The sequence below is a fragment of the Carlito syrichta genome, unplaced genomic scaffold (assembly GCF_000164805.1).
Source record: "Carlito syrichta isolate Samal-C Ts95f unplaced genomic scaffold, Tarsius_syrichta-2.0.1 Scaffold288315, whole genome shotgun sequence".
NCBI lineage: Eukaryota > Metazoa > Chordata > Mammalia > Primates > Tarsiidae > Carlito > Carlito syrichta.
This window is the reverse complement of record NW_007232411.1, coordinates 305,780-317,000: the sequence shown is the minus strand read 5'-3', so window position 1 is coordinate 317,000 and position 11,221 is coordinate 305,780. Positions and strand designations below refer to the sequence as shown.

Below are 11,221 nucleotides of genomic sequence, written 5' to 3'. Positions count from 1 at the left end.
CGAGACCTCATCTCTACACTAAATCAAAAATTAGCCGGGCGTGGTAGCGCGCGCCTGTAGTTCCAGCTATCTGGAAGGCTGAGGCGGAAGGGTCGCCGGAGCCCAGGAGGTGAAGGCTGCGGTGGCCGGGAGCGGCCACTGCACTCCAGTCTGGGTGACAGTGAGACTCCAACTCCAAAAAAGCCCCCAAAACTCTGCAAATGTACGATGTTACTTGCGGGGTGGGGGAGTCGACAGCTTGCCTGAGATTCTCAATAGGGTCCAAGACCAAAGACAGGCTGTCACCCACCGGTACAGTGAGAGGCTAGCGGAGTTGAGGGCTCTCACCGCCGACAAACGTTCCCCGCATGCATGTGAGTGCAAGGAGGAAAGCAGAGCGGAGCCGGCCGTTCCGGAGCTCGGCAGTGAGGAGCCACGGGAAGACAGTCCGGTACTCACGCCCGCTTCTTGAGGTGGTGCCGCGTGGTCAGCCCTTGGTCTATCACAGCCCCGACCGTCCGGTGCTTCAGTCGCCGCTCCCGGCTCAACACCCGCCGGCGCTTGAACAGCTTCTTCTTCAGTTCCTGCGCGGGAGAAAGACGCTAATCAGACAGAGGGGCGCCCCGCAACCCGGGACCGCCGCACCTCGTCACCCCGGCACCCCATCGACCTCATCTCTGGCGAGACGAGACGGGTCCGCGACGCTTGGGGAAACAAAGTCGCAGCCCCCACATAGTCACCGTTCGGGGACGGTTGATCTTCCCCCCCGGAGCCCCCATGGTCGCTCCCAACGCCAACTCGCGGCGGCACTTCCGCTCCGCGCTACGTCCGCAGAGCTCCGCCCCTCAAGCCTCCGCAAGCCAATCACTGCTTGTGGGCGGGTTCCAGGGCTATATAAGTTGGCTCCGGGCGGTTGGAGGTCCTTTGGAGGACGGTGATTCAGTGAGTGTAGGTTCGGCGGAGAATCGAGGAGGCGGGGCGGGGGCTGCGGGCGGGGACTGCGACCCTCCTTTTCTTGGCGGGGGCCGGGTGTGTAGTCCCGCTCCCCGTTATGTACGGAGGCAGAGGGAAAGGGCTCCGGCTCCCTCGGCGTCATGTCTTCGGTGCCGGCGGCTTCTCGTCCACCGGTTCTATCCTCAAGCGCCGAGACACCCGGCTTCTCAGAGCAGGGCAGCACCGAGTTCCGGCGGGCTCTTCCCCGGCGTGCTCACGTCTTCTTTGGTTTCAGGTCTACAGACGCCGTCCCAGAAGCAGGAGGTGCCACTTCTCTTCCACTTCCCGCTGCAACCAATAAAGGCCGTTCCTACCGTAGTAGGCGTGTGTCCGCGTTCTTTTTTCCAAGGCTGCAGAGTTCGGGAGGCCCCTAGCTGGAGTGCCGGCGACACCTGGCACAAGATTCTCCAGGCCCAACTTGCCGGTCCCTCGGATGGCCGCACTGCGCCGAACCTTCCACGTGCTGCGCCTGGTGATGGGGGCGCCACGCATCCTGGCGGGTAGGGATGGTGGGGACAGGATGGGAGGGCAAGGTGGATTCTTCGGGAGCTGGGAGTCTAGGCCCTGCCATTGTGGCTTTTTTTTTCTTATTTTTTTTTTTTTTGAGTTGGAGTGTCTCTATTACCCAGGCTCGACCTGTTGGGCTCAGGGGATTCTTCTGCCTCAACCTTCCCAATAGATGGAACTACCGGCGCGCGCCATCACACCTGGCTTTTTTTCTTTTTTTCATCTGTTGTAGAGATGAAGTCTTGCCAAGATGGCCCAGGCAGGTTTTGAACCCCTGGGCTCAGGCAATCCTCTTGCTACCACCTCCCAAAGTGCTGAATTACGTATAGGTGTGAGCCACCGCGGCCAACCTCTTAAGACACAAGATGCACATGCACCATTTTTTGGTGAGATGCAACTCGGACACCAGGTGACAAACACCCTCCACCCATGTCCACAGGCTCCCTGGCCGGTAGCTGCCTGGCGGACCGTTGCCTCTGGGATCAGCTCCACACCACGTTGTGGCTGGGCAGCGTACCCACCTTCGACTGGTTCTTTGGATATGAGGAAGTCCAGGACCTCCTGCTGCCATTCGTGCAGGAGGCACGGGCTGCCTGTCCTCTGCGGGTCCTGGATGTGGGCTGTGGGACCTCCAACCTGTGCACAGGCCTGTACACCAAATCCCCACACCCAGTGGATGTGCTTGGAGTGGACTTCTCTCCCGTGGCAGTGGCCCACATGAACAACCTCCTGGATGGTGGCCAAGGCCAAGCACCTCTGTGCCCTGGGCACCCTGCCTCCCGGCTCCAATTCATGCAGGCTGATGCCCAGAACTTGGGGCCTGTGGCTTCCTCAGGCTCTTTCTAGCTATTGCTGGACAAGGGAACCTGGGATGCTGTAGCCCGGGGAGGTCTACCTGGGGCTCACCAGCTGCTGTCAGAATGCCTGAGGGTCCTAAGCCCCCAGGGGACCCTGATTCAATTCTCAGATGAGGACCCTGATGTCCGGTTGCCATGCCTGGAGCAAGGGTCCAATGGCAGGACTGTGACTGTGCAGGAGTTAGGCCCTTTCAGGGGCATCACCTACTTTGCTTACTTGGTTCAAGGCTCTCATTAAAGAGATTTCAGTCCTGACCCTAATACTGGTCAAGGTAAGGGCTGGAGAGAGCTTTGTCTGCATGATAGATTGCTGAAAAATGGGAACTTGCATTCTGGTTTCCACATTTACTAGTTAGGTGCCACATACTGCCCAGTTGTGTGCCCCAGTCTTTTCATCTGCAAAATGGGAATAATGCCTGGAGTTATGGAAATAATTCCACGAGGAAGGTACAGGTGGATCGTTACGCCACTTCCAACTACCTGGAGCCCCTAAAAGTAGAGGATTTGGAACTCAGTCCAAATCTCAATATTGAGTTGTATTATCTGGTAGCCTACCTCTAAGCCTAATTTTTCTTGCCTGTGTAAAGGGGAGACTGAGAGGATGCGTAGGAGGGCTTCACAAACAAACCTAGGCAAAATGTTCGAGGAAGAGAACAATACTTACCCTCAAAACTACTGGGAGGCAGGAGATGGGAATATTCCACAAAGCGGCTTCTACGAACTATGGAGCCTGATGCTGGGTCCCAGAAATTACAGAGGTTGGGGGCTTCCTGACACTCAGGAATCCAGGAGACGTCTTGCTCTTCCTGCTCGTGCCCCCAGGTGAGTCCAACATTAAATGTTCTTAAGGGAGATCGAGGGTCCTGTGGACTCCAAGCCCAGCCTGGAGGAAAGGGGTTAAGGGAGTTAGAAAGCTCAGTGAAAAATGTTTCTGATATACCGAATTTTTGAATGGTTATTAAGCTAGTCTGTGTAATATGTTTTGTTTATGAAAAAGTAAGCAATTACAATATGATTAGGAGCCAAACATCACAGACCAGTTTTTGTTTTGTTTTGAGTTGGAGTCTCTGTCGCCCAGGCTGGAGTGCAGTGGCCCATTCATGGCCACCACAGCCTCAGCCTGCTGGGTTCAGGCAATCCTTCCCCTTCAGCCTTCCAAGTAGCTGGAACTACAGGTGCGCTACCATGCCCAGCTAATTTTTTTATTTATTGTAGAGACATTTCTCCAAATTGCCCAGGCTGGTCTCGAACCCCTGGGTTTAGGCAGTCCTCTCACCTCAGCCTCCGAAAGTGCTTGGAATTATTGACTTGAGCCACTGTACCCAGCCACACCCCAGTTTCAAGTATCTCCCTCATTGGGTTCTGAAAATTATGAGGTAAAAATGTTTGGCACAGTGCCTTGCACATAGTAAAAACTGAAAAAAGATGTAAAAATGCTCCAAAAATGTAGCTTTTCTAGCAGCATATAGACACGGAAAAAAATCTAGGAGATAACTAAAATGGTAACTATTTCTGGGTACTTGGATTTGGGGTAATTTTGTTATCTTTTTCCCACAACAAACTAATACTTGCTAATTTTATCTGTAGTAAGTAAATAACAATGTTTGCATGTAGATACTTTAAAATATTAGAAGTACAGATTAAAGGATGTCATCCAAGAAAAAGGAATGTCATCCGTTCTGACACCTAAGCCTCTAGTGTTCATCTTTGCTAACTGCCTTGACTTCTCTCTCCACATCGTCTCACATGTAGTAAAACCTACTGTGTACACAGCACTGCTGAATGCGGGTGACACAACTGAGTTTTCCACTTTGGCTCTACCCCAAACATCCTCGTCATAGTGGTCCCACTGAACCAGCCACCTCCCTCACCTGGCTCTTCACTTTGGTCCTGGAAAAAGGCCTCAGCCTCCTCTTCCTCACCATCAGTGAGCAGCAGCAGCTCCTCATGGGGCCACTGGAGATCCTCACTCTCTTCTTCAGAGGCTTCCACCACAATAGAGGGCAGGCGGTGCTTTTGAGAGACAACCTGAATAGGGACAGCAGGGAGATTGGGCCAAACTGGAGAACAAGACAGCTGCAGGACACAGGGTGAGAGTACTGACCTGAATATCCTGGTGACCTTCAACTCTGCCAGTCTCTCCCATGTCTTTCCATAGAGGGTTGATCAGTCTGGGACTTTCTGGATACCTGGAGGACCCTGGGCTATCTCTATCCCAAAGCCCATCCTCCTCGCTGTTCCCTGGCACAAGGGCCATGATTGTGAGTACAGGGCGGTAGAACTCAGAATAGAGTACTCCTGCCCAGTGCCCCGCAGACTGCTCCTTTAATCTTCTTTGGAGCCTAGCCCCTTAATCACTTCTGAAGGGAGAAGGATGACACGCTAGATTATGGGCCTTCCAGGGGAGAAGAAAATGCCAAAGGGGTGGGGTAGGAGCTTTATTTCTACTTACTGTCTGTAGACACTGGGATGACAGCAAGGGTAGGAGACAACAAGGGCATCTGGATTAAAGTTCTGAGTGGAGAGCCTTGATAATGAACTTAGAATTTCCTGACTCCTTTGCTTAATGGTTTTCCCAAGCTGGCATGCTTGTTTGTATCTTACTTAATAAATATTTATGGTGGTGTTTACTATTTGCCAAGAACTGTTTAGGTGCTTTACATATAACTCATTTAATTATCCTAAAACTATGAGCCAGGTACTGTTATAAGCTGCATTTTCTGATGCAGAAACCAAGGCACAAAGAATTTAAGTAATTTAGCTATGGTCACACAGCTAAGCAGTGTTTTCTTCCAAGAGGTAGAATTCAGTACTACACGAAATAGAGTTTTCATGTTTAAAAAACAAAACGAGGCCAGCCGTGGTGGCCTGTAATCCCAGCACTTTGGGAGGGGAGGCGAGAGTATTGCCTGAGTCCAGGGGCTTGAGACCAGCCTCGTCTCCACAATTAAAAAAAAAAAAGTCATCCGGACATGGTAGCCTGCTGTAGTCCCAGCTACTTGGGAGGTTGAGGCAGAAGGATCGCCTGAGCCCAGCGGGTCGAGGCTGCGGTGACCGTGAGCGTGCCACTGCACTCCAGCCAGGTGTGACAGTGAGACTCCAACTCAGAAAGCAAATAAACAAACAAACCGAAAACCAACACTAATGGTATAGCCGAACGGGAAAAGTAACAGGTTATTTGTAAAATAAGGAAAAAATATGTAACTATAATCTGTTTTCCCAGGAGTACACTTGGTTGTGAGTTTTTGCTCCAGATTTGAAGAGCTTGAAGGGGGGGGTAAATAGATCGATGTAAGTATTGGAGGACCGCTATGTACTGTATTGAAAACGTCCAGCCACAGGCTCAGCCTGTAATCCCGCGTTTTGGGAGGCTGAGATGAGTGGATTGTCTGAGCCCGCGGGTTCGAGACCCGCCTGGGCAACTTGGCGAGACCTCATCTCTACAATAAGTCAAAAAATTAGCCGGGCGTGGTAGCGCGCGCCTGTAGTTCCAGCTACTTGGAAGGTTGAGGCGGAAGGATCGCCGGAGCCCAGCAGGTTGAGGCTGCGGTGGCCGGGAGCGGCCACTGCACTCGTCTGGGTGACAGAGTGAGATTCCAACTCAAAAACAAAAAAAGAAAAGAAAACATCCGAATGATGCAGTATACCAGAGCACAGCTCAGCCCTCTACTGATCAGGAAATTTCGGAAGGCAGAAAACTGCATTTGTAAAACCTACAGGAATAGAGACATGCATCCTCCCCCTAACAATCCCGCTCTGGATTTTTTTTTTTTTTTTTTAAATACCAAAGTTAAAATTTATTGGCATAAATGTGTAGGGATTGTGAAAGTTATCAAATTATTAATACTGCTTCTAATTTACCATAGGAGTTACTTCCCAAAAATGTTAACCACAGCTGGATTGAAAGAGTATTTGGGAAATGTGGCAATGTTGTTTATATAAGTATACCACATTATAAGTCTACTGGAGATCCAAAGGGATTTGCCTTTGTGGAATTTGAAACAAAAGAACAAGCAGCAAAAGCTATTGAGGTAGGCCCGGATCCTTCCCGAATTAGTTTCTTAGTGTTCCTGTTCTCCTCCCCCGCTCTGGATTTGATTGACAAAGGGCGCCCTGCGTTTAGACCTCGGTGCCGACACTTTTCCTAGACTCGCTCAACCTTCTCGGATAATCCTATTAAAACGGGGCGTCGTGGAGTACAGGCGTTTGGATGGCCAGTCCCTCTCTAGCCGGGTCGCGACTCTATGGTTTCCCCTGTGGGTCGCTCTAGCCTACGCAGGGGACGGCGAGACGTCAGCGGCTGCCGTTCTCCGTTGCGGGAGACTCCAGAGGGCGCCAAGCCGTTCGCGCCGCCGGCCATGGCTTTCGTCCGGAAAGCGCTGCTCACGGTCGCAGTGCTGGGCGCGGGGACTGGCGTGGGCGTCGCGCTCTTTGCTCTCGTGACCCCGGGAGAGCTGCAGAAGCAGGCGATGCTGAAGGTAGGAGCAGCTGGGAGTCTCCGAGTGGGGTGAGCGGGCGGAGAGCCCCCGGCTAGGGGCCGGGACTGCGACCCTCCCTTCCTGCCCTCAGGAGATTCCAGAGCAGGACCCGCGGCGCAGGGACGAGGCAGCCAGGACCCAGCAGCTGGTGCTGGCCACTCTGCAGGAGGCAGCAGCCACGCAGGAGAACGTGGCCTGGAGGAAGAACTGGACGGTTGGCGGCAGCGGGAGGTCCGCGTGAGACCTGACTTGTCTCGTGGGCGCTGGGGTCTGGCTCGGGCGCAGGAGCCCGAGGTGGCCTTTTGCCTCCATGGGCCCGGCGAGGAGTCCAGACGCAGGACGAGGTACCCAGGACGCTCCCGGGCCCAGGGAGCTGCCGCCTGGTGAGCAAGGTTCCCCCAACCCCTGCACTGAGACGTGAATCAGATGTGGCGAACTGAAGGAACCAATAAATCATGTTCATAATCCAGAGTGAGCCCTGCGGTCGGATGCCTACCAATGCTTAAAGACCCGTGGTGGGTTCTGTGAACCCAGTCTGCAGCTGCTGCCTGGCCCAACCCCCAGGAGAAGCTGAGGCCCAATAGGCATAGCGAACACATTTTCTTTCTTTTTATTTATTTGGTTTTTGCTTTTTTTTTGAGTCAGAGTCTCACTCTGTCGCCCAGGCTGGAGTGCGGTGGCATGCTCACGGCCACCGCAGCCTCGACCTGCTGGGCTCAGGTGATCCTTTGGCCTCAGCTTTCCAAGTAGCTGGAACTACAGGCATGTGCCGCCACCCTGCTAATTTTTTGATTTTTTGTAGAAATGAGGTCTCGCCAAGTTGCTAGGGCTGGTCTGGAACCCGTGGGCTCAAGCTGTCCTCTCATCTCGGCCTCCCAAAGTGCTGAGATTATAGGCGTGAGCCACTGTGCCTGGCCTTTTTTTTTTTTTTTTTTTAAAGTCAGGGATCTTACTCTGTTGCCCAGGCTGGAGGGCAGTGGCATGACCATGGCTCACTGCAGCCTTGACCTCCTGGACTCAGGTGATCCTTCGGCCTCAGCCTCCCCAGTAGCTGAAACTACAGATCCACAGAATTTTTTTATTTTTTTATTTTTATTTATTTATTTTTTTCTGAGTTGGAGTCTCACTCTGTCACCCAGACTGGAATGCAGTGGCCGCTCCCGGCCACCGCAACCTCGACCTGCAGGGCTCCGGCGATCCTTCCACCTCTGCCTTCCAAATAGCTGGAACTACAGGCGCATGCTACCACACCCGGCTAATTTTTTTGACTTATTGTAGAGATGAGGTCTCGCCAAGTTGCCAAGGTGGGTCTCGATCACTCGGGCCCAGGCAATCCACTCAGCCTCCCAAAGGCGCGGGATTATAGGCTGAGCCACCGAGCCTGGCCATGAATTTTTTTTTTTAATGAGCTTTTGTTAGAGATGAGGTCTGACTAAGGCATGGGATGAGCCACCACCCCTGCCACGACCAAATTTCAAAGTAAGTCATGTGGTGTAAATTGGAGTTTACTTCCAGGGATAACTGTCACATTCTTGAAAGCATAAGTGTATACAACCCTCCACTGCTAAATTTGACTGGCTTAAAAAAAAAAAATTGTAAGTATCCTGGAAAATCTTGTAGCAATGGGTGCATACAGAACAGGGGTCCCAACCCCCGGAGCCACAGACTGAACTGGGCAGCACAGCAGAAAGTGAGCGGAAGGCAACAGAGCAAAGCTTCATCTGTAACAGCTGATCCTCATCACAACCTGAGCTCCGCCTCCTGTCAGATCAGCCATGGTGATGCTAGCTCTGAGGGGAGGCTGCAAATACAGGTTAATATCAGTAAAGAGGCTGTGTGTGGTGGTTCATGCTTATAATCCCAGCACTTTGGGAGGCTGAGGTGAGAGGATTACCTAACTCATAGGTTCGAGACCAGCCTGGGCAACTTGGCAAGACCTCATCTCTACAATAAATCAGAAAATTAACCTGGCATGGTGGCACATGCCTGTAGTTCCAGCTACTTGGAAGGCTGAGGTGAAAGGATCATCTGAGCCCAGTAGGTCGAGGCTGCGGTGGCTGTGAGTAGCGTGCCACTACACTCCAGCTTGGGCTACAGAGTGAGACTCTTGACTCAAAAAAAAAAAAGTAAAGTGGACCTACTGGAGATGGCATTGAAGGGATGAGAAAACAGTGTGAGGTCATAGCCCAGTCAACTTTTGTTTTATGTATCCTGTGGTTCACAAGCAAGATTGCAACAGAAGAAAGGCTGCTTTCATTAAAGTCAGAACTCTAAAGCTTTGTAACACTGAAGTGTAAATCCAGATATGATCACTGGTGCTATTTTTAGTTGCTGAAAAATATGTGTGATCTTTACAGTTTAACTGTGGCCACTTCCTTAGCTTAGGAATGAGAAGAAAATCAGCAGCTGTTTGACAGGGCACTAGCAAGAGGGACTATCATGGAGAAGCTTGGCAGTTCAGGACCTGAGCTCAAGAGTCAGGCTTCCCAGGTGTGTTTAGAAGCAGATGTCTTTTACTATTTGCTATCTATGTTATTTTGGGTAAGGACCATGGGCTTTGGTGTCCTGATCTTTCAAAGGGGTAACTACTTACACCTAGATAGTAATGCTATCATACCCCAGTTAATATATATAAAACATTTGAAACTGTGTGTAGTACATGTTAAGTACTCAGTACCTTTTTTTTTTTTTTTTTTTTTTTTTTGAGTCAGAGTCTCACCTTGTCACCCCAGGCTAGAATGCACTGGCAAACTCATGGCATGGCCATTGCAGCCTTGACCTGCTGGGCTCAGGGGATCCTTCTGCCTTGCCAGGCTAGGGTGCACTGGCAAACTCATGGCATGGCCATTGCAGCCTTGACCTGCTGGGCTCAGGGGATCCTTCTTCCAAGTAACTGGAACCACAGGTGTGCGCCCAGGTATTTATTTATTTATTGTAGAGACAAGGTCTTGCCAAGTTGCCCAGGCTGGTCTCGAAACTTGAGGATCAGGCAGTGCTGTCACTTCTGCCCCCCAAAGTGCTGAGATTACAGGCATGAGCCATTGCGCTTGGCTCAAGTATTCAGTACTTTTTTTTTTTTCTTGAAGTTTCACTCTGTCACCCAGGCTGGAGTGCAGTGGCACACTCATGGCCACCCCAGCTTTGACCTGCTGGGCTCTGACGATCCTTTCTGCCTCAGCCTTCCAAATATCCAGAACTACAGGCACGCCAGCACGCCTGGCTAATTTTTTATTGTAGAGATGAGGTCTTGCCAAGTTGCCCACGCCGGTCTCGAACCCCCAGGCTAAGGCAATACTCTTGCCTTGGCCTCCAAACCAAGCCCAGCCCGGAGTCTGGTTTTAACATAGTCTTAATGCAGAAGAGATGCAGTCGTGAAGATCACCCTAATGCTTCTCTCAATATTTGTGGATAGCCATATTTAAAAATTACTCTAGCCAGACATGGTAGCGTACACCTGTAGTTCCTGCTACTTGGAAGGTTAAGGCGGAAGGATCTCCAGAGCCCAGCAGGTTGAGGCTGCGGTGGCCGGCAGCATGCCACTGCACTGCAGTCTGGGTGACAGAGTGAGACTCCAACTCAAAAAAAGAATTACCCATTTAGTAGCTAATTCTCGGGACTTACTATGCCAGGCACTATAGTAAAGCACCTAATATCAGCATTATGTATTGAAAATTGAACCCTCATGACAACCCCAAGAAATAGGCATTATTATCCCTATTCAAGAAGAAATTAGGCTTAAGTCAAGGCACACAGCTAATATGGACTTTACACTTGTGCATTCTTTTTTTTCTTTTTTTGAGTTGGAGTCTCACTCTGTCACCCAGACTGGAGTGCAGTGGCCGCTCTCGGCCACCACAACCTCAACCTGTTGGGCTCCGGCGATCCTTCTGCCTCAGCCTTCCAAATAGCTGGAACTATAGGCGCATGCTACCACGCCTGGCTAATTTTTGATTTATTGTAGAGATGAGGTCTCACCAAGTTGCCCGGGCAGGTCTTGAACCCGCGGACTCCCAAAGTGCTGGGATTACAGGCTGAGCCTCCAAGCCCGGCTGCATTCTTTCTTTTTTTCTTGAGTTGGGAGTCTCACTCTGTTGCCCAGACTGGAGTGCAGTGGTATGCTTACGACCAATGCAGCCTTGACCTACTGGGCTCAGGCAGTCTTTCCACCTCAGCCTTCCAAGTAACTGGAACCACAGGCACATGTCACCATGTCCAGCTAATTAATTTACTTACTTGAGTTGTAGTCTCACTCTCTCACACAGGCTGGAGTGCAGTAGCATGCCCACAGCCACCCCAGCGTCAACCTACTGGGCTCAGGCTATCCTTCTACCTCAGCCTTCCAAGTAGCTGGAACTACAGGTGCATGCTACCATGCCCAGATAATTTTTTTTTTTTTTTTTTTTTTTT

At 51.2% G+C, this 11,221-nt stretch overlaps 3 protein-coding genes and 1 long non-coding RNA gene across 4 annotated transcripts; 3 read left to right on the top strand and 1 right to left on the bottom strand.

Moving 5' to 3' along the window:
• Positions 1–289: 289 nt before the first annotated feature.
• On the bottom strand, positions 290–4,961 carry LBHD1 (LBH domain containing 1; the record flags this gene model as incomplete). Its single annotated transcript, XM_008053614.2, has 4 exons — positions 4,441–4,961; positions 4,208–4,364; positions 3,001–3,219; positions 290–563 (listed from the first exon to the last, which is right to left on the bottom strand). Coding segments are annotated over exons 1-4 (803 nt in total), but the record flags the coding sequence as incomplete, so codon positions are not given.
• On the top strand, positions 867–1,290 carry LOC103255639. Its single transcript, XR_504033.1, has 2 exons — positions 867–921; positions 1,208–1,290. It is a non-coding gene; the product is annotated as an uncharacterized LOC103255639 (long non-coding RNA).
• On the top strand, positions 1,406–2,586 carry METTL12 (methyltransferase like 12). The gene is given in 2 exon segments (XM_008053609.2): positions 1,406–1,472; positions 1,919–2,586. Coding segments are annotated over 2 exon segments (723 nt in total). The 3' UTR covers positions 2,575–2,586.
• A 1,673-nt stretch (positions 4,962–6,634) lies between the features above and the next one.
• LOC103255638 (ubiquinol-cytochrome-c reductase complex assembly factor 3) lies at positions 6,635–7,142 on the top strand. The gene is made up of 2 exons (XM_008053608.2): positions 6,635–6,814; positions 6,906–7,142. The coding sequence occupies exons 1-2, from the start codon at positions 6,695–6,697 to the stop codon at positions 7,053–7,055; spliced, it is 270 nt and encodes an 89-aa protein (XP_008051799.1). The 5' UTR covers positions 6,635–6,694; the 3' UTR covers positions 7,056–7,142.
• Positions 7,143–11,221: the final 4,079 nt, after the last annotated feature.